Source organism: Bos javanicus, chromosome 13 (genome assembly GCF_032452875.1).
Source record: "Bos javanicus breed banteng chromosome 13, ARS-OSU_banteng_1.0, whole genome shotgun sequence".
NCBI classification, from domain to species: Eukaryota; Metazoa; Chordata; class Mammalia; order Artiodactyla; family Bovidae; genus Bos; species Bos javanicus.
In genome coordinates this window covers 66,841,421-66,865,529 of record NC_083880.1, presented here as the reverse complement: position 1 = coordinate 66,865,529, position 24,109 = coordinate 66,841,421, and the positions used below count along the sequence as shown (strand labels likewise).

Below are 24,109 nucleotides of genomic sequence, written 5' to 3'. Positions count from 1 at the left end.
CATTGCCTGCCTTTTACAGCCACATGTATTTATGGTCTCCAGCTTCAGCTCAATCCTCAGTACCCTGGGACCAGACTTTTATGTCTTCCCAGCATGCTTTGCTTTCCCCAGAGGGAATATTGGAGACTTTTATTTCTCTCCTCAAGCCCTCTGTTTCCCCTCCTTCTTGTTCACTGTCAGCCCATGACTTTGCATTTCCCCTCGTAGAGAAAAAGAGCTTCTCTTGTGTAAAGTTGCTGAGCTCCTTCGATTACCTATAAACCTGTCTCCTTTCCCTGCCTGCCTGCCGTCCACCTCTCCATCCTGCCCCAGCCTCTCTTCTCCCGTGGTCTCTGTGATCGTGTGCGCTCCTGGTTTTCCCATCTCTCTGGCCGCTCCCTTTCATTTTGTGTTGCTCTCAGCCCCACCCAGTTCTGAGTCTTCTGTATTACTAGCTGCCAGGAGTCTTTTTCAGTGAGTAAAGTTGATCCAATCACCCTCTGCTTAGAACCTGTCTATGATAAGAACAGGTGTAACTAGTCCACACTGGTAAAAGTCAGAGTAACGGTTACCTCTGGGTGAGGAACCCATGGGTAGGGGAAGTGGGAATTGATTGCAAAAGGGAATGAGGGAGCCTTTCAGTGTGCTGGAAATAATTCTGTATTTTATTTTGGGTAGTGTTTCATGGGCCTCTGCATATATTGAAATCCACTGAGGTTTCTATTCACTCCTCCCTTGAGTCTTGCCTCAGCGTTTTCCTCCTGTGAAACCCAGGCTGTCTGTCTGAGTGTTAAGACACGTAGGTCTTCCAGGCTCATGTAGGACAGTAAGCACAGGTCTCTCCTAATTCTTCATAGACCGTGTTGTCACTGTATATCTGCTTCCCTCACTGGACTGAGGGCTCCCGAAGACCAGGAACCGGCTCTTTTCCGTCCGTTGCTCCCCCAGCACCTCGTGCAGTGACTGGCACGTAGGCCCCTGCTGAACGTCTGTTGAGTGATGAATGCGAGTTCACTTTGTATTTGCTCTGAGCTTGGCCTTCTGTACTGAAAAGTCTCCTTCCCTCCAGCCTGCAGGATGTTTCCTCAGTGAGAGGAAGGCTGTTGCACAATGGCGGTATTTGATACCCCGGAGGAGGCCTTTGGTGTCTTGCGTCCGGTCTGCGTTCAGCTCACCAAGACACAGACGGTGGAGAACGTGGAGCGTCTGCAGGCCCAGTTACAAGCCGTAAGTGACTCTGCCCTTCAGGAACTTCAGCAGTACATTCTCTTCCCTTTGCGATTTACTCTGAAGACCCCAGGCCCCAAAAGAGAGCGCTTGATCCAGAGCGTGGTGGAGTGCATCACCTTCGTCCTCTCTTCCACATGCGTCAAGGAACAAGAGCTCCTCCAGGAGCTCTTCTCGGAGCTCTCTGCCTGCCTGTATTCGCCCAGCTCCCGGAAACCCGCGGCTGTGTCGGAGGAGCTGAAACTGGCTGTGATCCGGGGCCTCGGCACGTTGATGCACTCAGCTTATGGGGACATCCTTCTGACTTTTTATGAGCCCTCCATTCTGCCTCGCTTAGGATTTGCCGTATCTCTGCTGTTGGGCCTCGCAGAACAGGAGAAATCCAAGGAAATTAAAATGGCTGCCTTAACATGTCTGCAGGTTCTGCTCTTTCAGTGTGACTGTCCGGACCATCCCCGCACCTTGGATGCGCTCCAGCAGAAGCAGCTGGGGGATTTGTTTGCTTCCTTTTTACCTGGACTCTCCACTACCCTGACCAGAGTCATCACAGGAGACTTCAAACAGGGGCACAGCATCGTCGTGTCTTCCCTCAAGGTCTTTTACAAGACAGTGAGTTTCATTATGGCCGATGACCAGCTCGGAAGGGTCTCAGAGGTCCAGGCAAAGTCTGCCGTGGAGCGCAGGGTAGCAGAACTGATGGTTCACAGGGAAGCCAGCTGGGTAAAAAATACTGGTGACAAGTTGACCATCCTTATTAAGAAGATAACAGAGTGCATTTCAGTCCACCCACACTGGAAGGTCAGGCTGGAGCTGATAGACTTTGTCGAGGCCCTTCTCTTAAAGTGCAGTCGGTCACTGATCGAGTCAGCTGGCCCCCTTCTGAAGGCCCTGGTGAGTCTGACAAACGATGAGAGTCCTGACGTCCAAGCCCAGTGCGATAAAGCCCTGAGGCGTTTCGCAGACGAGAAGGTGGTAGTGGGCAGCAGAGCCTTCGCTGACATCCTGTCAGAAAACCTGCACTCCCTGGCCACGTCCCTTCCCCGCCTGATGAGCTCCCAAGACGACCAGGGCCGATTCTCCACTCTCTCCCTGTTACTCGGATACCTGAAACTCTTGGGCCCCAAAGTGGACTTCGTCCTCAACTCTGTGGCCCACCTCCAGCGCCTTTCCAAAGCGCTTATCCAAGTTCTGGAGTTAGACGTGGCCGACGTCAAAATTGTTGAAGAGCGGCGCTGGAACTCTGAACATCTGAGCGCTTCTTCAGAGGCTCCAGCCGCAAGGCCCTGGGCTCAAATGCAGAGGAGATATTTCCGCTTCTTCACCGACGAGAGGGTTTTTCTGCTCTTGAGGCAGGTTTGTCAGCTGCTTGGCTTCTATGGGAACCTCTACTTGCTTGTGGATCACTTTATGGAACTGTACCACGAGTCCATGGTGTACCGGAAGCAGGCCGCCATGATCCTGAATGAGCTAGTCGTGGGAGCTGCTGGGCTGGGGGTGGAGAATCTCCATGAAAAACACACTCCAGCTGACCCGCAGGAGCTGAGGGAGATTGTGACCTCCATACTGGAAGTGTACACGAGCCAAGAAAACTGGTATTTGGTCACTTGTGTGGAAGCTGAAGAAGCGGGAGAGGAGCCGACGATGAGGTGGACGGGCCTTCAGGCCCTCGCTTCTGGTCCACACACCTGCCCACCTACCTCTTTCCCTGAATTCTCAAAGCCAAGTCCCACGGTCTGCTCCATGAACAGCAACATCTGGCAGATATGCATCCAGTTGGAAGGGATAGGCCACTTCGCACACGCACTAGGGAAGGACTTCCGTTTGCTCTTGATGTCAGCCCTATATCCAGTACTGGAGAAGGCTGGGGACCAAACCCTGCTCATCAGTCAGGCGGCCATCGGCACCATGACAGACATCTGCCAGGCTTGTGGCTACGACTCCTTGCAGCACCTGATCAATGAGAATTCCGACTATTTGGTGAACGGGATCTCTTTAAACTTGCGTCATCTCTCTCTGCACCCCCACACCCCAAAGGTCCTGGAAGTCATGCTGCAGAACTCGGACTCGAGCCTGCTTCCTTTGGTGGCAGACGTGGTTCAAGATGTCTTGGCCACCCTGGACCAATTTTATGATAAGAAAGCTGCAACTTTTGTCAGTGTCCTGCACGCCCTGATGGCAGCGTTAGGTAAATTGAGAGCCCTTTTTAATGCTGATGGGAGGGAAGGACTAGTATCCTTGTTTGTTGCATCTTGTTTTTGTTTGTTTGTTTATTTGTGGTTATACTATGGAGGACATTGTTTCATTATTTGTATAGTTGTTTATCTGGTCCCACATGTTATGCTAGGGTTCCATTGCTTATGTTCTTATGCTTATAACAGTCTCTTCCATCCCAACAGGCTCAATGCCCCTGCTCCATCCCAGGGACATAAAACCCTGCACACTTTAAATATAAACGTTATTTTTATTTTACAGAGAAGGAGAACTAAAGCTCAGTGAGCTCCTACTTAGCCGAGGTCACACAATTAATAAGGAGGAAAGTCAGGATTTATGACTTTTTTCTCTTCAATATACCAGACTTTTTCTGACAGTATTTAGAGTTAGCAGTATCTTTGCTAATGGAGAACAGAACTAGCACGAATTATTCAGTCCACAGATAATCCAGAACAGTACTGTCCAACAGAACTTTCTGTGATGGTGGAAATGTTCTATATCTGTTCTGTCCAGTACACTAACCACATGCAGCAAGTGCACCTGAGGGACTGAAGTATTTTTATTTAAATAGCCACACATAGCCAGCGACGGCCACGTCAGAGCAGGCCTAGAAACTTTAACCTTTTAATTGTATGAGTTGGTTTGAATTTCTCTCCTTCCCTTTGACCTCGTTGGGTGTCTCTTGGAGGTATTAGCCACCATTGGCAATGGCAAAGTTTTGGACTCTTAAGAAAAAGAGCCCTCCACTGGATAGTCCATCTTTGCATGAAAAAATAAAAAACTAAAAAACGAGCTATATACATGAGCTCCTTTTATCCAGAGAACATACATCCAGTATTTATTTCAGTACCGCTAGTAGCTGCCAAAGTAGGTGGAAAGGTCACTGACCTCATTCTATCAGCTGACAAAGCCAAGACCACTTAAGAAAAGTTTGTCAAGGAAGATGACTGAACAGGGACAGTCTTCTGCCCTGTAGCTGATCCCGCTTCCAGTGTTCATTCATGAACATGCAATGTAAATGTTCTGTGATTCATTCATTAAATAAAGAGTGCCTGTTAGATGTCAGACACTGTGCTAAATCAGGGTACAGCAGTGAACAAGACGGATAAACTCAAGGAGCTTTCCTGCTCCTGTGAGAGGGTAACAGGAACAGTAGCAGAGTGGTCAGGAAGGGCTTCTCAGAAGAAGGGACATTATAGCTATGACCCAAAGTTTGAGAAGGGCTCATCATGGAGCTTTCATGTCCTTTTCAGGGTTTTAAAGAATATTCAGGCCAAGCAAATAGCAGATGCAAAGGCCTGGAGGGAAGAAAGGGCTTGGGGTCTTTGGAGAATGGGAGAGGGGTCACTGTGGAGAGAGTGACACCAGATGAAATTGAAAGGGTGGGTAAATGTGAATCCCACAGGCCTTGTAGACCAAAGGAAGGAGTAGGGGTTATATTTTGCAACCACGAAGAAGCCTGTGTCCTGGGCTAGTCACTGGGATAGCAGCCATGACCAAGGAGAACCTGGTGGTCCCTGCCCTTGTGGAAGTGCAGCTAACACTTGCTGACTGTTTATAGATTTTAGATTATGAATGGCTTCCATGGCCCAAATATTCCAGGGCCTAGACTCCTGCCTGTAGTGCTTTGGAGAACTCTGCTGCTGCTGCTGCTGCTGCTGCTGCGTCGCTTCAGTCGTGTCCGACTCTGTGCAACCCCATAGACGGCAGCCCACTAGGCTCCCCCGTCCCTGGGATTCTGCAGGCAAGAATACTGGAGTGGGTTGCCATTTCCTTCTCCAATGCATGAAAGTGAAAAGTGAAAGTGAAGTCGCTCAGTCGTGTCCGACTCTTTTCGACCCCATGGACCGCACGCAGCCCACCAGGCTCCTCCATCCATGGGATTTTCCAGGCAAGAGTACTGGAGTGGGGTACCATTGGAGAACTCTACTATGTCTTAATTTGAGTTTTAAAAAATATATTAAGAAAAAGCCTATTAAAAATATCCTCGGGGACTTCCCTGAGAGTCCAGCAGTTAAGACTCCATGCATCCAGTGCAGGGGTTTCGGGTTTGATCCCTGGTTGAAGAACTAAGATCTCACATGCTGTGCAGCATACACACACTCATGGTAGTTGTGCCTGCTCAGTTGTGTCGAACTCTTTGTGACCCTTTGGACTGTAGCCCACCATGCTCCTCTGTCCATGGGATTACTCAGGCAAGAATATTGGAATGGGTCACCATTTTCTCCTCTAGGCGATCTTTTGGACCCAGGGATCGAACCCTCTTCTTCCTGTATTTCCTGCACTGCTGATGGATTCTTTATCCGCTTTAGCCATCGAGAAAGGCCAAAGTGTGTTAGTCACTCAGTCACGTCTGAATCTTTGCAACCTCATGGACTGTAACCTGCCAGGCTCCTCTGTCTATGGAATTACTTATATATATATATATTCTCTCAGGAGATATCTCATTTTGGGCCTTGAAAATGGAATTGCCTTGGATTGCCAGTGTCTTTGATCATTTCTAAAGGAGGGATCCTGTATAGCACCCTTTCCTTAAATTGTAGAAAGGATAATGAGGATGGCAAAAGCTTGACTTGATAACATCCTAGGAAAAGCTGCCAAAGTGGGGATAGCTATTCCAGAAGTTTCAAAATAACCCAGACAACACTTGCATTTTGGATGGTAAGCAGTTCTGTGGGGAACGCACATGTGGGGATCAGCCCCGCATGAAGCAAAGTAGCACTGTCTGCTGGCTTTCTTTCTTCTAATTGATGGTCACATTCTCTTAAGACAGGAGTGGAAGTGTGGTCTCAGGGAACTTCTGAAAGGTTTTAAAAGAACCCGGTATGCCTTTTAGGAAACCGAGTTACTATAAGCACAGCGTTTCACACTCATTGACTAAAAAGCCATAAGGTTCCATAGTGAAGGCAAGAACTGTCAGTTAAATTACTGCTTAGCACCAGCTACTGGTTGGCTGATTATTTGTAACAGCAGCAACAACAAAAAATTGAGTCTCTTTGAAAAATGAGAAGCATCCATGCCACACACCTTGGCCCCCGAAGAACGTGCCACATGCACACACGGAGCTGCTGTATTGTTTTGATGGCCGCATAGTGTTCTGTTGCACGGCTGCACCATGGTTTAAGCAGTCCTTTCTTGGTGGACATTTTGTTTGTTCTAATCTTTTTGCTCCCCCCAAAAAATGCTGCAGTGGGTATCTTTGTAGGTCATTTTGAACATGTCTAAGTGTATCTATAGGGTAAATTCCTAAGACAATTGCTGGCTTAGAGAGTGTTACATTTGAGTCTTTGACAGAGAGATACAGTTTCAAATTGCTCTGTAAAGAGGTTACACCAATTTAAACTTCCATCAGCAGTATAAGAGAGCAGCAATTTTGCCACCCCCCACCCACCCTGTATATTACCTTAGCTTTTTGATCTTTGCTAATCCAGTAGGAGAAAAATTGCACCTTATTATAGTTTAATTTGCATTAAGAGTGAGGTTGAGCTTCTTTTCATATGTTTAAAAGCCATTTGTGAGCAAAGACTTTTTAATGTCTGGCAGTAGCCTTAAATCTAGAAAATAATCTTCGCAGCGTGTCTGCTTTCAGCAGTGTAAATGCTGGGTACTGGCTTTAACCCATTGGGACTGCAGTCCCTCAGAGTACAATAAGGACAGGTTTATGTCTGGGCAGTGAAGCACTGGCATAATCGATCCCTTCATGTAGGAACCTTCAAATACTGAACCAGGGGTTCTCATGTCCAGCATTTGCTCTCTGCCACTCCCAGTTGCCTGGCCCAGGCATAGCCCATCTGCTACTGCTGTGACTCTTTGCAGATACTCCTTGATAGAAAGGAGATTGTTGCTGCTGTTGTCTTAGTTGCTAAGTTGTGTCTGACTCTTTGTGACCCCATGGACTGCAACCTGCTAGGCTCCTCTGTCCATGGAATGTCCCAGGCAAGAATACTGGAGTGGGTTGCCATTTCCTTCTCCAGGGAATCTTCCTGACCCAGGGATTGAACCCACGTCTCCTCCTTTGGCAGGTGGATTCTTTACCGCTGAGCCACCAGGGAAGCAGAAAGGAGATTAGCAGGTGCCAAAGGTTATCAGAGACTTTCCCCTGCTGTCTGCAAAAGGAGGACAAAAATTCAGGCTACAGGGCTTTCTTATTGTTTTGTTCTTTAAGTATTAACTGCCATTTTGAACTGAAGCCCTGGGGGACCCCAATATATAAAAAGAGTTAAAACTAGAGCAGTGCTGGCCACAGAAAGTGTAGAAACCCTGTTCCCACCCTTTAACCTGCTGTCTGTGGGTGCCCTTCCTCTTGTGACCCTGAGACGTTTCTGCAGAGCCCTAGGGCTCCTCAAGGCACAGTTTGAAAACCAGATTCGGTACTGTTTGAAGCTTATTCCGTGGTGACACATCAGAAGTATTAGAGGATCACTGAAGAAGGAAAAGCTTTGGAGAGAAAATGCCAGCCTTCTGAAGCATTTTGTATCAAATACCTGTGTGAGCCTTGTTAGTTCTCAAGGCTCTGCTGAACCTCTCTTGTGCTGATGAGCAATGTAGTCTGCACTCAGAATTTTGTCTCTTGTAGCTGTCCTTCAGTCTAGTGTATTTATTCATTCAGCGTGTGTTTTGAGCATCCACTCCATGCTGGGCAGACTGACTTTGCAGGGGTAATCACTGGAGCACAATGTCTAATGGGAGATTCAGGCACTAAACAAGACATACAAAGTAAATACAGTAACTGCAGATGCTGATGAGTTGAAATGAAAGAACATTAGACGTGAAAAGAACATATCTAATATAGCATACAAGAGACTGAAGTTGGGATGGGGTACGGGAGTCAAGGGATGGCTTTACTGGGTGAGGTGTATTTGTATTAAGATACTAAAAGTGAGTTGGAATTAACCAGATGTGACATAGGGGTGAAAGTATTCCAGACAATGAGAACAGCATGTGCGGAAGTTCACAGGCGGGAGGACATCTGACAGACTGGAGGAACCAGAAGACGGTCAGTGAACAGGCAGCCAGGAGTGGTTAGAAGAGAAGATTGGAGAGAGGTAGAGACTGGATCCTGTGGTGGCCACACGGGCCATAGCAAAGAGCTTATTCTAGTTAGAAGGTACTAATGCCTATCGTCAATGACCAAGGTGATCGTTATAACACTTTATTTACAGTTCAGTGGTTCCCAGATGCGGGTCATCTCGGGCAACTCCAGGAGCAAAGCGTAGGGGAAGAGGGAAGTCCTTTGAGCCAGAGACCAGCAAGTCTTGAGAAAGGCCTTGAGAACCCCACCACAGCCGAAGACATCGAGCAGTTCGTGCTGAACTACCTCAAGGAAAAGGATGTGGCAGCTGGGAATGTCTCAGATCTTGATAATGAAGACGGTAACTATCATTTATTTTGGCTTCAACTGTTTTGTTTGTTTGTTTGTTTTCTTTTTGAAGTAGATTATTGTAAAAAAATGAAACATCGTTATAGACAGTTTGGAAATAAGAAGTGTCATTCATAAGCCCACCATGCTGACGTAGGCATCCTCACTTTGTGTGCTGTCTTTTTTCCATCCTTTTCTGTTGCAGGCCTGTTTTTATTTGATTGCAGCCACAGTTGAAATGTATGATACCCCTTTTGCATTTAGTTATATAAGAAGGAGCTCTTCATGTTGCTATGGAGTTTTCATAATTAATGTTTTAATAGCTGCTCCTAAGCATCCATTCCCCTGTGGGAAGTTTAGGTTGCTTCTAGCTTTTCACTCTGATAAACAGTGCTTCAGTGTATGATTCTGTGCATGTGACCTTTTCCTTCCTTTTGCATATTTCTTTATAAATCCCAGAAGTGGGATTTCTAGGTCAAGGATATGAACATTATTTTACGCCTGCCAAATTGCCTTCCAGAAAGGTTGTGTCAATTTACGCCTTCCCCTTAGCAGTACAGGATTACTACTGGTTTCACCACAGCCTTGCCAACAACGACTATCACCAGTTTTACTCCTCGCTGAATCAAACTGGTTCTGATTATTTCACTTTGCATGTCTTGGATCACTAGAAAGGTCAAACATCTTTCTGCATGCATCTTTCCTAACAGTTTTTTTTTTTCCTTACGCCCATTATCTTTTCATACGCTTTGTCCATTTATTTTATTTATTGGTAGGAGGAGATTCCAGTGTTTTTCTTACCAACTGATATGATAAAGAAGGGAGTTTAGGCTAGTTGAAGCTTTGGCCTGTTGTTTTATTCACAAGCTCAATCTGGAGCTTCAGGTCACGGAAGGATTAATAAATTATTAGAATCTCCTCTGCAAACATAAAATGCCAAGTCATAATGAGCTTGGTGGTCTCAGAACTATCCTAAATCGAACTGAGTCCCAAATTAGTTTGTTAGGTTGGAGTTGAGCAGATTTCTCTCTCTTTTTTTTTGGCAGTCTCTACTCTGAGGCTCTGGTGAACTGAAGCCAATACTTTTTCAGGATAACAGGAAATAGTAGTTCAATGCAGCAAACTACAACAAATTCCTTCTAAATAGCAGGGGAGCATCACAACCAAGAAACAATTTATGCAGAGCTGAGTTGTTTTTCTCTCCAGAAACAGAATTTTCTAATCAGAAGTCCATCCAGCTTTTTCTTCTCCATTTTGTTTCTGGAGCCAACCCAATCCTTGTAAACTGCACCCCTTAACCAAGCCTAGAAACCATGAAGGAGAGGCATCTTGATCCCTGGTAATCCAGATTGCCCATTCCTGTTTGAAATTCTAGCATCGTCCCTGAATCCATTCTTTCATGATTAGGAGCTTCTGGTTCTAGTTGATGTTTGCCGGGAGCGGAATGAATGAATCAAATTTTTCTTCCAATAGCAAGAATCTGCAGCTCTCAAATAGCATTCCACAGTAGGTGAATTTCAAACAACCAGTCCTCCTCTAGAAGCAGAGCACAGCCTTGTTGTTCTTATCGTTATCATTCATCAAGTACACACCACACACTTGGCATTATAAGGAATGTTTAGATTGATAGTGGTTTGACATGGGTTTTTTTGTTTTAGCCATAAACGCACCTTGGGTATCTGAAGCCTCTTTCACCAGGAAATCCAAGCATCCTATAAACACATTTTCCTTTATCTTTTCAGCATTGTTAGAGACAGATGTGGACTCTTAAGATTGTTTTTCCAGCAGAGGAAACTGAAATGGAAGAAAGTTAGGGGAGCAATGCTCAGCTCCGTGTAAATGAGCACAGCTGATATTGAGGATTGGGGAGGAGGCTAGAGGCTATAAGCAGAGGGAGGAAGAATTTCAGGGAAGGCGTTTTGGCCTGGGTTTCACGCTACTCAAGTGTTTTTTGTTTTAATTTACAAACTTACACTTATCTCATGCAATGTAGCACTCCAGGCGGTGAAAGCAAATAACTGGTGACATTCATCTCATTTAATTCTCTCAACAAGCCAATGCTTTATCCCCATTTTTGTCAGGTGAGGTAACATGGGGTGAGAGGAGCTGCTCGTAGGATGAGGAGGCAAGACTAGTCCTCTGACCAAACCCCATCACTGTATGTTGCATCAAGCTGCCCTGGTGTTATCCCTCATACCAGGAGGTACAAGGCTTGATCTTGGCCCTCCAAAGAGCTTCCAGGCTGGTAGAGAAGACAGACACGTACCCCCTTAGTCAAAAGGAGAGGAAAGAGAATAAAGGGCCAGAGGCCCACCAGGGAACTGCCCAGCCTCAGGGCTCCCAATTAGAACCTTGCCCTCTTATGTTTTTATTTTAAATATTTATGAATGGCAACTTAGAAAAGGCTAATGGTGTAGGGAAAAAATAAAAATCCTTATCTCATGACCTCATCTCTGTTAATATTTTGTACTTCCTCCTGTCTTTATATAAAACTTTATATAATAGTACTCACACTGTATATGCAATTTTGTATCCTGCTTTTCTCTTTTTAACACAATGTTATTTCATAAGCATTTTCCCTTGTCCTTAAAGCCCTTGATAAACACAAATTTTCAGGCCTTCATAACATGCGGTTCATTTTATGGATCATACCATGGTTTATATAACCATCCCCCTACAGTGGACATGGAGGGTTTCCCTAGCTGTTAGAGGTAGTATTTTGGTGAATATCTTGACTCAGAGCTTGACCCACCTTTTTTACATGGTTTTCTTGGGATCAGTTCCTCGACATTTTCCCTCTAAAATCTTACTCCAGATCTGAGATTGGGAGGTTAAGTTGAGGTGCGGCATCTCTCAGGAAACACTGCCCCCAGGTATCCTTTTTTTCCAGAGGAGCAGTCAGACCCTCCCGAAGTGGAGGGGGATGACACCGGTCCCCACGTGGAGCCACCACTGCCAGTGCAGATCCAAATAGCCACGGACGTGATGGAGCGCTGCGTCCACTTGATGTCAGATAAAAGCCTGAAAATGCGCTTGAAGGTCAGTGTGCAGCCCTACCCCTGCGTTCACAGAGCAGCAGGATGAGGTTTGGTCTGCGGGCAGTGACTGCAGGGTGAGCAGGAGCCACCCTTATCTCCGGTGCATGTGTGGTGGCCGAGAGAAGGCCCCAGGAGGAATTTATCTGTGGGATGCCATCTTATTCTTTCTGTATCGACCCAGATGCCAAAAGGGAGCTGAGTCCCCTTGATGGAATTAAAAAGCACAAAGTTTCAGAGAGTCATCGCATCTCCAAGGGCGGCGGGGAGGGAAGTCATAAGCTTTGGGAAGGATATCATTTTCTGTGCTGACTTAATGTGGGACACAGGTTTTAATACTTTAAAGTGGTCGTTCTTCCAAGCCTGACTGTAGCCCTTATCTCTGTTTCCGCTTCCATTCTCATCCTAGGCCGAGCATCAACACTTTTCTTAATCTTACATCCTCACTTGCTGGCAGTTTCTGAAGCAGCAGTTTCCTCCCCATCAGCAAGGACTTAAACTATACAGTAGTGATTCTGATAATAGGCTGGGGGCATGGGGGCAGGATGAGCATGGGAGACACAGTTTTCAGATCACCTGGGGGCAGATCTGACACCCAAAGGAAAGTACAGCCTGACCCGCTCCTGCCCACCCCCAAGCAGGAGTGAGGAACACAGCCGCCTCCATGAATTACTGATAGTGACTAGGGCACTTCGCCCTGACCAGGGGCAGTGGGCTGGAAAACCCTGGTCCACAGATTACTTCAAACTTCAGCATCTGGGTTTTGTGGACTTGTTTAGTCTTCCCAGAGATACTTCTTAGTATTTTCTGTTCCATTCAGGAGTCATTTTTCAGGTGCCTTTTGTTAGTGGTGTCTGGTTGATACATTAACAAAGTGTCTTCCCTCTTCTGGACACTTTGTAGCAGCCATGTATGAAAGTGAAAGTCACTCAGTCATATCAGACTCTTTGTGATCCCATGGGCTATACAGTCCATGGAATTCTCCAGGGCAGAATACTGGACTGGGTAGCTTTTCCCATCTCCAGGGGATCTTCCCAGCCCAGGAATTGAACCTAGGTCTCCCACATTGCAGGCGGATTCTCTACCAGCTGAGACACAAGGGAAGCCCAGTTGCCATGTAAACACTGTAGCTATGGAGAACGTCAGCACTGGAGTCAGATCGGCATACCCGAGTTCAAATCCTGGCTCTGCCCCTCACTAGCCACATCACCTTTTTGAGCATGTTCTGCTTCATCTGTAAAGTAGACATGATGATGACCTGCCTCACTGAGTTGTTGGCTATAAGTAAAAAACAGCATCAGGTGTGGCATTTATACTCATTCACTTATTCGCTCAGTACTTACTGAGGACTGCTACAGATCAGACAGAGGGTGTGTAGAAGGAAGTGAAGCAGACATGATCTCTGTCTTCATGGAAATTTCTGTCTCTCAAGGGGAAAGAGGTGATGCACAGATACACACATGTACATGGAGGAAATGCTGTGAAGGTAGTAAGAGGTTCTATGATAGAAAATTCACCCCTGTAGTAAACGTGTTTGGAAACCTACTCTCCCACGGCCTGTTGAATAAGAGGGAGCTTACGTTCTGATTTAGACCAGGTTGTTGGGTGATGTTTAAGCTTAAAGGCTGAGAAGGAACCAGCCCTGCAGGGGCAAAAGGGAGAGGAAGAACATTCCAGGCAAAAGGGGGAAAACATGCATCTTTGAGTCAATGAAGTATGGTGTAACTTGCCCAGTTAGTGACAGAACACAAATCCAAAGCCAGTCAGCAATCCCAAAGCCATTTCCCCCTGAGTACTACCCTTCTCTCCTGAGGTTTCTCTTCTTCCCCTAACTATTCAGCCCTCAAGGGCAGGGCCTATTTTGTTCTCTGTTTCTATTCCAGTCTTCCTATGACCAGCACACACTAGGCATCCAATCTGCGTTTCCTGCAGACCTCACTCTGTCTTCCTAACTCACATACGCACCCTCACCTCTGTGCTGGGGGAAAGCCTGCCCTGGTCATCATGGTGACCGCTGCCTGTGACCCTGAGCAGGCCGTCTATCTTCAGTGAACTTTGAGACGTGAGAGATCAGGAGACATATTTTCAGGAAAGGTAAAAAAACCAATTGACATCTAGGCTATCCCAGACCTCTCTTCTGAGGTCTACCGGTGTCCCAGCTGCCTACTTGACCTCTCTGCTTAGAGGTCACAGAACCCGATCTCCCTCCCCTCTCCCAGTTTCCTCCCCCTCCCCTGTTCCTGTCTCGTAAAGCTGCACCTGCATCTGTTCAGTTGCTAAGCCTGAATCCAAGCAGCTCGTTTTAATACTTTTCTTCACCTCCCCAAAGAGCAAGTCCTTCAGCAATTTAAGCCATTTCATCTCCAAAACAGATCTCAAACGCTTCACATCCCTGCCTCTGTCTCCAGCGTGTGGCTGCGTGACTCCACCCCCACGCCACCCAAGTGGACATATGTCTTGGCTTCCTCCAGGGCCTCCTCACTTCTTCTCACTCCCCCTTCAAGTCCCCTCTCCACTCAGCAGCCAGAGTGACCTTTTTAAAACATGAATTGTATCATGTCACGTTCCTGAACATTCCCCTGGCTCCCCACCACATTTAGTACCAGATAAAAAAAGTCTTAACGTGATGCCTTCATGGTTCAGCCCCATCTTACCCTCCTCTGTCATGCTCCATGCTGCCCTGCTCTAGTTTCTTTTTAATTTTATTTATTCATTTATTTGGGTGTACAGGGTCTTAGTTGCTGCACACGACATCTTTGTTGTATCATGTGAGATCTAGTTTCCTGACCAGGCATCAAACCCAAGCAACCCTGCATTGGGAGTGCCAAGCCTTAGCCACTGGACCACCAGGGAAGTCCCACCCCTTCCACTCTTTATGTGACTAGCTCCTGCTCATCCTTTATGCCTCCTTGTGGAAGTTACTACCTTGTTTCTGCCTTGCTCATCTCCTTACAGCAACCTTGCAAGGAAGATACTGACATCCCCACTTTTGACAGAGGAGGAAGCCAGCCCAGCAGCCCTCCCGGCAGCTTGTATGGTGTAGATCCCTCCCTTTAGTGTCTTTGCATTTCTCCCTTGATTTTGTCCTTCGTAGCACTCGTCACAATTGGCAATCATTCATCCGTTTATTTGTTTTAGCTAAGGTCTGAGACCTTGGGTCTTTCCGCAGTTGACCATAAGCCCCTCACGAAGGCAAGGAAATACGTGTATTATGAACACACATATTTTGTCCCTGTGTGCTACCACCCAGTATACCTCACCAGTGGTTGACATGTAGTCAGGAACTCATGAATACTTATTTGACTTAATGAGTGTCTAAGTTTTATTCTTTTCAAGTGGCGACTTGATTGCAGATATTTGGTTTCAAGCCTTTATGGTCTGCTGCAATCACGTCCTCTTCCCTTTCAGGTCCTGAACGTGCTGGATCTGTGCGTGGTTGTTCTGCAGTCCCACAAGAACCAGCTGCTTCCCTTGGCTCATCGGGCATGGCCCTCGCTCGTACACCGACTCACCAACGATGACCCCCTGGCGGTGCTCAGAGCCTTCAAGGTACCTCACCAGAGCCCCACTGCCATCAGTCATAGGGATGGGGAGATGTAAGCTGAAAGCTCAGCAGTGTTTTGGGGGGATTGGTTCTCTTTTTATCTGATGTGACCTACTATACCTTGAAGAAAGTACAGAAAAATAAGAAAAGCACAGAGAAAAAGAAATGAAAGTCAGTTTCCTTTTGAATTTGAAGCAGAATGAGTGAGCTAGTAGATGAAAGGGCCACCAGTATCCACTGAGCACCTCCTGTGCCCCAGGCAGCATGCTTGGCAGTTCTCCATGTGTGAGCTCATCTTACAACACCCTTGCAAGGAAGATACTAACATCCCCATCTTTGACAGAGCAGGAAACAAGCCCAGAGATATTAAGGAACTTTCTCAAGATCACACAGCTAGGGACTTCCCTGGTGGTCCAGTGGTTAAGAATCCGCCTGCCAGTACAGGAGACACAGGTTCAATTCCTGGTCCCGGAAGATCCCACATACCTCAGGGCAGCTAAGCCCTTGTGCCCCAACTACTAAACCCACAGTCTGGGCCCAGGCTGCACAACAGGAGAAGCCACCACAGTGAGAAGCCCACACTCCGCAACGAGAGGGTAGGCCCCCACTCAGCACAGCTAGAGAAAGCCCTCACACAGCAGTAAAGACCCAGATAGTCAGTGATAGAACCTGAGTCTGTGAGTCACCGCAACTAGAGGGTAGCCCCCCGCTCAGCACAGCTAGAGAAAGTGCTCACACAGCAGTAAAGACCCAGTCAGTGATAGGACCTGAGTCTGTGAGTCACCGCAACTAGAGGGTAGCCCCCCGCTCAGCACAACTAGAGAAAGCCCTCACACAGCAGTAAAGACCCAGATAGTCAGTGATAGGACCTGAGTCTGTGAGCTCATGCCCACCTCTGTGCATGGCACAAAGAGTCAAGGTGAAGAGGCCGAGGGTCTGCAGTCTAGCAGTGGGCATCCTCTGTCCAGCTGAGCAGCTCTGGACAAAGCTTGCGGCCACCCAGCCCACCTTTCTCATAGTTGTTGTCAAGGATAAAATGGGACTATTTGATGAAATGCTTCAAAAAGGTAAAAGCCCTCTGTGTATGCATGGTATTATTCTCCCTGAGTTAGTTTGGCTTATGTTAGCACACATATTTTGGCTTATTTATTTATATCCTTCCTTGTTCTAAAAAGCACTTAAGGCAGCTTACAGAGATACATTTACCATGGCAAGCTAACATAAATTAGAAGTGAGTGAGCAAGATAAGGCAAAGAAAAAAAGATGTGTAGGGATATAAAATGAAGCCAGGGATGCAGCTGATATACTTGGCAGAAGTATATTGTGTTTCTGTAAGATTCTTTAACATATACTGGACCAAAATGCAAGCTTACATTGATAACATACAAAATTGTTAATGTATTTTCAAAAGCAAAATGTGCAAGGTGACACACAGATGTGTTGGTGGTGGGGCGGGGTGGGGAGAGAGAGAGAGAGGGAAGAAGAGAAGTTAGGGGAAGGGAGGAGGAAGGAGGTCTTGCTCAAATTGTACTCAGCTGTGCTGTTTCCTTTAAGAAAATTAATAGGTTATCTGAAATGACAGCAAGTGTGGAAAAAAATATAAAGGTGTATGCACTGTAACTGAGGCTGCTTTCCCACTGCCAGACCCATTGGTGACCCTTGAGCTCCGTCAGGCCTTGTGCAGCCCAGCTGAGGGCGCTGAAATAAGTGCCTCGTTCTCTACAAAGTCAGCAAATGCTCTCTGTGCTGGATATGCCTTGCTTACCAATTTTTAAAGAAATTCTTATTATCCTGTACACTCAGTCCTGTGCAGTGGGGCAAAACGTTTCAATATGTTCTGCTAGAGAAAGTTTAAAACGAGACATGCAAAGAGACTGCCTGTTGTGAAAGTTGGAATGAGGATGATGTACATAAGAGATTGTGCCACGGAACAGAAGGAACTCTGACTCAGCTCTGCCCACCAGGGTCCCTGCCCAGACCCAGCCAAGGACCTCGGCCAGTCACTGCCCTCTCGACACCTGCACATGGCAGCAGCTGAGCTGGGCCTGGGCTCCTGGGCCTGTTTGTGTGTGTTCAGCCAACTCTTTCAGAGTTAAAAAGCACAAGTCTTTCCTTCAAGGGCTGTTAGGAAGATTCGAGAGATGATCTATGTGAACTGCTTTAAGCTCTTGGTTTTTTTTTTTAACAAAAAAGGAAGGAAAATCCAGGTATTAACCATATTATTCATCCAACCCAAGATTCCTTTGAATTATTCTCCACGTAATCTGTATTTATGGATAGAAGCAGCCATGCCTCGGGAACAGAGACCTCCGAATTCATAACTGTCAGAATCACAAACCGTGGGCAAGGAATTAACAGCAATAATTCTATTTTTTTTTTCCAAGCAGAGACTGAGATGAAATTGAATTACCAAACATTCTCTTAAACGCTCTTGCTGCCTTAGCGATGTTCAGTCACCGGATTAGGGACTGTTTCCGCAGGTTTTGCGTACCCTGGGAGGCAAGTGTGGCGATTTTCTAAGGAGCCGGTTCTGCAAAGATGTCTTGCCAAAGCTGGCTGGCTCTTTAGTCAGCCAGGCTCCCGTCAGTGCCAGAGCTGGACCAGTTTACTCCCACACGCTGGCCTTCAAGTTGCAGCTGGCCGTCTTACAGGGCCTGGGCCCCCTCTGTGAGAGACTGGACCTCGGTAGGTACCAGCCCGTTTCGCCTGGACCCACACCCCATCCTCTCTGTCTCACCCGCTCTGTTGCCCTCTTTACTTGGCCCTGCTCCCCTCATCTCCCTTCCTGTGCACATCCTTCCATCTCACTTTGGCCTCATTTATCCGTTTACCTTGCTGTGTTTTTTGACTTGGGGATGGAGTATAGAGCCCATGCATCTTGCCGAGCTGTTCCAGTTTCATGCAACAGCAGTGGGTTACTGCTCATCCCTGATGAAGTCTGAGGGCCAACGCTTGTTTTGTTTTTCCTCTCTGCAGGTGAGGGTGACCTGAATAAAGTGGCGGATGCCTGCTTGATTTACCTCAGTGCCAAACAGCCCGTGAAATTACAAGAGGCGGCCAGGAGGTACGTCTGCTTGATCACCCGCATCTCTTTTACGTTTGTCCTAAATTATGGATGATTTGCTAATGGTGAGCAGAGTGGAGGCATCTCTGCTCCTTTCTCTTCTCTCTCTCCTCGCCAGGTTAAGATGGGTTCTTTAACTGTGCCAACATCCAGAGATGGCATTTTGACTAGACGCCTTTCTCTTTGAAAGTAACCTTTTCCTCTGCTGCAGCATCAGCAACAGTTCCAAAGGGGCCAGAAGCATAAAGACAGTGTCCTGGAGGGGAGCAGGCAGAGGGTGATTGGCTTCTAGCTCTCCTCCCTGGTGACCCTGGCACCTCTCTCTCAGCTCCCCCACTCGCAAAGCAAAAGCATTGGGTTATTGATCTACCAAACCTTGGCTCCACAGAATGTCTTAATGGTCTTCAGGTGCCACAGACCCTCACAAATCGTATGCAGCATTGTGTGTGTGTGTGTGCAAGCAGACACGTACATGTCTTTCTCTAGATGGAGTCTACATCATTCATCTGATATATAATAGGAATCTGTGAACCAAGAATTATTCAAAACCCCTAGACTAATGATTTAAAGGGCCTTTTCAACTCTGAAATTATGTGATTCTCATTTCTGAAAGATTTGCTTATTGAAGAATAGCTCTACTGCCTTCAACAGAAGAACCTATGTCTGGTTCCAAGAGTCCTAAGGAATATTCAGCAAAAGCTAAAACTGAGCACAGCAGCCTTCCCCCGACTTGAGACCCACAGTGCACCCTGACCCTCCTCTCCCGAGCCCTCCTTCTAGCCGGCAGCAGCCTGCGCCCTGGAACTGCCATCTTTGGATGTCTGCAGCGGAGGTGAAAGCTGGCCGGTCTGCCTGGCACTGCCTTCTGCCCTGGGCCTTACAGTTCCACCTCCCCAGGCAAAGAAACAGCCCCTCCCACTCCATCAGTTTCTGGAAATGTGCCCCTAATCTTCCTTGGTGGGCTCAGTGTCGCCTCACTCCCTGAAGGGCTGGAAGGCTGCTCTCTGTCTGTGAGTGAGGAAAGCCCACTTGCTCCCTTATAAACCTTGCACTCTCTGGGAGTGATGGAAATATCTCTTCGAATTGATTTATTATCCTTTCCAGTTTTCTGCTCTTGATTTCCCCAGTTCCCTTTTTTCTTTCTGTCCCTTTCCTGTCACATCCTCTAGGCCCAGAATCAGTCATGGTTTCTCGAGCGCAGGGGCGCATCTCAACCAGCTTCTTGTCCCCAGACATTCTCGTTCCTTAAAGATGAAAATCGTCCTCCCCCAGGCAGAGTCCCTGAAGCTAATTGTGCTCTGATTTAAAGTACAACTCACGAACATGATGGATCCATCTGGAAGCAGATTCTTCTGGGTGTCTGCTACAATCGAGAGTCTGAAAGGTCTGGTTTTTCTCATCTCCCATCTCATTCTACTTTTCCTCCACCCTCCCCATAGCTGTCCTTCCAATTCAGACCCATCAAACAGGCTAATATTCACAATTCATTATCTTTTCATTTCTAATTTTTTTTTTTTTTTTTTGCCACTGAAAGCAATCAAACCCAAACTGGACCTTGCTGACTCTTGAGTTGGAATTCCAGGTGCCTCAGGAGGAGGCGGGTGGGGAAGGAGGAGGTTGCTGCCAGCCTGATCGAGGTGCCTGTTGTTTGCTCCACCGCATTCCACTCAGGGTTGAGTCAGATGACCTCCTTCTGCCGGGCGGGCCAGGCGGGGAGGAAGTACAAGGTTGATTGCTTCACGAACGCATCATCTGCAAACTTACTTTGAAGTCAGGGGAAAAAAATACCTGTGTTGTCCTTGATCCGGAGCTGATTTGGCATCTTGATTCAGAAATTAATAAGCTCTCTAAATGGGAGAAGAAGCGTGAGACAATAGGCAACCTGGTCCCTTTGTGAGTCTGATTGCAGAGCAAAGCAGGGAGAAGGGTGGGCCAGTGAGTATGAAAGCAGTCAGACCTCCAGGGACTAACGAACGAGGTCCCCTGAGTGAGACACAGGCCCCAGCTCAGCAAATGGCCGCACATCCATCCTGTTGTTTGTCCTTAATTCTCCTCTTTCCTTCACACGCCGCATCCGTTCCAGAAGTGAAGCCTGTCTATCTAACTTGCGATATCTCTCTTAACACTGTCTGCTTCTCCTTACCTCCAAGCTGCCAGGCCAGGCACCCTCATCTCTTTACGATCCCCTGCAGAAGCCTCACCCCAGCCCCCTGCTTCCACTCCTGCCCCTCAGTGTTCCGCCCCAACAACTGTCAGTGACACCCCTACCCACTTGGGGGAGAAGTAAAGGTGGTGTGTTCTTTGCCAGCGCCCATAAGGGAGTTCTGTAACCAGAGGGTTACAAAAACTCCAGTCTCAGCTCCGTATTCAAGAGAACTAGTACAGAGTAGAGCCGTTCAGAGACGCCCCAGCTCCCTCCAGGGCAGTGACTTCCTGGCACCGGGCAGGTGACTGGCTGGGCTGTGGTAGGGCTGGTGAGGATACCTGGGAGGGCAGGTGGCTGCTCTGAGCCCACCCCCACCCCAACGCAGAAAGGAGATGGAGGAGCAGCTGTGTCTGTAGGTCTGGCAGGTGGGGGTTCGGTGAGACCTCGGCAGGGTGGCCTGCCTCATGTGGGGATGGAGGCAGACTCAGCAGCTCGAGGCGAGTTCCCCTTTGCATGTATTCACGGTTGGATTTTTCCTTCCTCCTGTTTGCTCCTCCTGGCTCCAAAGAATGACCAAGCCTGTGTTTGCTTTTTTAATTTGTCATATTAAATATAGCCTTTGTGGCAGGCCTTTACATCCTGGCTGTAAACTCTAGAAATGGAAATTGATCAGGGGGTGGTTGATATAACCAAGGCCATAAATGCTAAGAACGGAGATGCCATTCCAGTTTAATGCTTTTATCTAGCGAATGTGCCTTGTAAGGAGGAACATAAATCTTGCAGCTTGGTTGGGGGGAGGGGGGCGGGATGGGGGGCATGGGGGTGGGTGGTAGGAGTAGGGGTATAATCTTGCTGTTTGTTACCACCAGGTGTCACTGTTAACTGGCTGTGCAAGAGAAAATACCAACTCTCCCAGAGTTCACCTAGTTAAGTGATTTCAGTGGGTAACAAATGAGAAAACCATGTTTGGGGTGTGGGAGGAGGGGTCAGCATGTCAGGAGCTATAAATAAGGCCCAGTCCCTGAGAATAAGCACTGGAGTACAGAGTAACACGTTCTCTCAGCCACGCCCCCGTCTCAGCCTTGGAGAACTTAACTGACATCAATTCCCCAGTGGCCCCAGTGGCCTTTGAGGCACCTCCCGGCATGCAGTGGGCCTCCACGGTTCTGTGCCTTTCTGGCCACGGAGCTTTTCCTTCTCCTACATGAAAGGAATCTGAGATGAGCACGCATTCCCCCAAATTCCTGTGTTTTTCCTTCCAATCAGTACATGCTCTCAACCTGGTTCAGTTCAGCTCCATTAAAACCACACTCCTCAGGCCTCTCTCCGAGCAGCCTCTGAGGTTCCCTGTCTTTTGCATACATCATCCAGTCAGTCTCCCACCCTCAGGCTAAACAGAACTAGAACTGGGCAATATCTGTTTTTTCAAACTTGGAAGCCCATGCCCAGCAAGGGAGGGACAATGCTTTCAGGCCACCCAGTTTCCACCCCCACAGTCCTAACTCCACCTGTCACCCTGAGGTGCCAGGTGGGGGTGCAAGGTGCCAGCAGTTAGTGACCAGCTGGTACACCTCCTGGTTGGGCAGGTGTGGGATGCTGTGGTTCTTGATGCGTGTGGTGGGAAAGGGAGAGAGCCTCCCCCATCTACCTCTCCTGGACATTGTGTAGACAGGCCCGGGGCTGCAGTCCTGGACGCAGGCAAACCCAGGTTCACATCTTCCTAGCTCTGCGACCTTGAGCAGGTGGCTTCGTTTCCTTGCCCCTCATCTCCTTTCCCTGTAAACCGGATTTGGTGATAACAGCTTCCTCCCGACATGTCACGCCAATGCTTAGCATTAGTGTGTAAGACTCCACTCGGCAATCATTCATGCTGCTGATTGACTGAGTAGCTACTCCGTGCCTGGCACTGTTCCAGGCATGAAAACTAGAGGGGAGCAGGAGAGAGAAGGCCTGTGCCCTCATGGTGCTCCCATTCTGGAGTTAACATTTGTTTGTATGTGCACACCTGTGTGGAAAACGTTAATCGCTCAATCATGTCTGACTCTTCTGTGACCCCATAGACTGTAGCCTACCAGGCTCCTCTGTCAATGGAATTCTCCAGGCAAGAATACTGGAGTGGGTAGCCATTGCCTTCTCCAGGGGATCTTCCTGACCCAGGGATCAAACCAAGGTCTCCTGTATTATAGGCAGACTCTTTACCATCTGAGACACCAGGGAATCATCCATGTGGGGAGATATATAATTTGCCAAATATATGATATGTTTTGCATTTGTTACACATACATGTATACCCTTGGGCATGGTATTTTTGTTGGAAGCCTGCTTCATCTTGACTGAAATCTGAAACGGGGTATTCACCTCAGAAGGATCTTTTTCTTAAATCTTATGTACTTATCTTGACTGCACCTCGAAGCACGCGGGATCTTGGTTCCTGAACTGGGGACAGAACCTGTGCCCACCGCAGGGGAAGTGCAGAGTCTTAACCACTGGGCCTCAGGGAAGTCCCTGAAAGGTCTTTTTCATGTCAGTTGTTAAACCTTTCCCTTACCACTTTTGCTTGAGCAGCCAGGACCAAGTTTGAATGCTCATTTACTGACTGACTTCCCTGCATTCTTTCTAGCAGTAGGATCTCACCCATCAAAGATGCAGCCACTGCCTCAAACCCTGGACGAACTCAGACTGGCAGAGGCTTGTTCATTTCATCCCCGTCAGAGCCCCAGCTCCTCTTTACCCACATGTGGGCTTATTATATTTGAATGGATCAGCAGCCACAGAGGTGATCCGTTAGTTCAGCTGAGCTTGAAATTAGCAGCTCACCCCCTTAAATGGTGTGGGCAATGTGTTTGAGCTTGGGCTGCCGAGCTGTTTCCCCCTCAGACTACACCCAGCATGGAAATGAGGGCACTCCTAATATTTTCCCTTTTGATATTTGATTAATGGTGGACAAATCCAGACCCAGTAGTTAGCTTTCCTATTATCCATCTTTTGGCAGGCACTGCTGCTTTTCAAGTCTCATTGTTCTAAAAATGCACTCAGATCTGAGGCTGTTCACTGTGTGGATATAGGCATGATTTCCTGGTGTCAGAGATAAGAGACATCTGCCATGCAAATTACAAACGAAGTGGGTTGCTGGGTTTCAGATCAGAAGGCAGGGACCTCTGTGCCACCAATTAAATCAAATGCTACCAATCCTTCCCCTGCTTTCTCGGTGTTGTCACATGACTGATAATCTGCCAGGGTCATCCATTCTACCACCCAGTGGTAAAGCCCAGTGTGGGGCCTGCATGCACACTTATATGTGCCGTACTGGGTCGGGAACCATGATGCTCATGATGGGAGATCGAGCCTGGTAGCTGGACAGCCTGCACCAAGTAGATTTCAGATATCAGAAGCCTTGGCCGACTACAGAGTGGTCATTTCATCCCTTTGCAGGGTCTGAGGTCTGTCTTGAACACCTAAGAAGCAGGAATGAATGTTGACAATCTCAGTGCTTAGTGAAGTAGCCAGGGACATGGCCTCAATTGTCTTATTATATATGTATTTA

General features: G+C 47.5%; 1 protein-coding gene across 2 annotated transcripts in view; it reads left to right on the top strand.

Annotated features, from left to right (window-relative positions):
• The window catches only part of TTI1 (TELO2 interacting protein 1), a 41,618-nt gene that overhangs the window by 10,039 nt on the left and 7,470 nt on the right, over nucleotides 1–24,109 (top strand). For both annotated transcript variants that reach the window (XM_061437553.1, XM_061437554.1), the window contains 6 exons: nucleotides 1,049–3,391; nucleotides 8,580–8,789; nucleotides 11,667–11,815; nucleotides 15,220–15,360; nucleotides 17,836–18,040; nucleotides 18,332–18,419. In XM_061437553.1, the coding sequence (XP_061293537.1) occupies nucleotides 1,090–3,391; nucleotides 8,580–8,789; nucleotides 11,667–11,815; nucleotides 15,220–15,360; nucleotides 17,836–18,040; nucleotides 18,332–18,419 (3,095 nt within the window). In that variant the 5' untranslated portion in view covers nucleotides 1,049–1,089. The remainder of the gene's footprint in view (nucleotides 1–1,048; nucleotides 3,392–8,579; nucleotides 8,790–11,666; nucleotides 11,816–15,219; nucleotides 15,361–17,835; nucleotides 18,041–18,331; nucleotides 18,420–24,109) is intronic.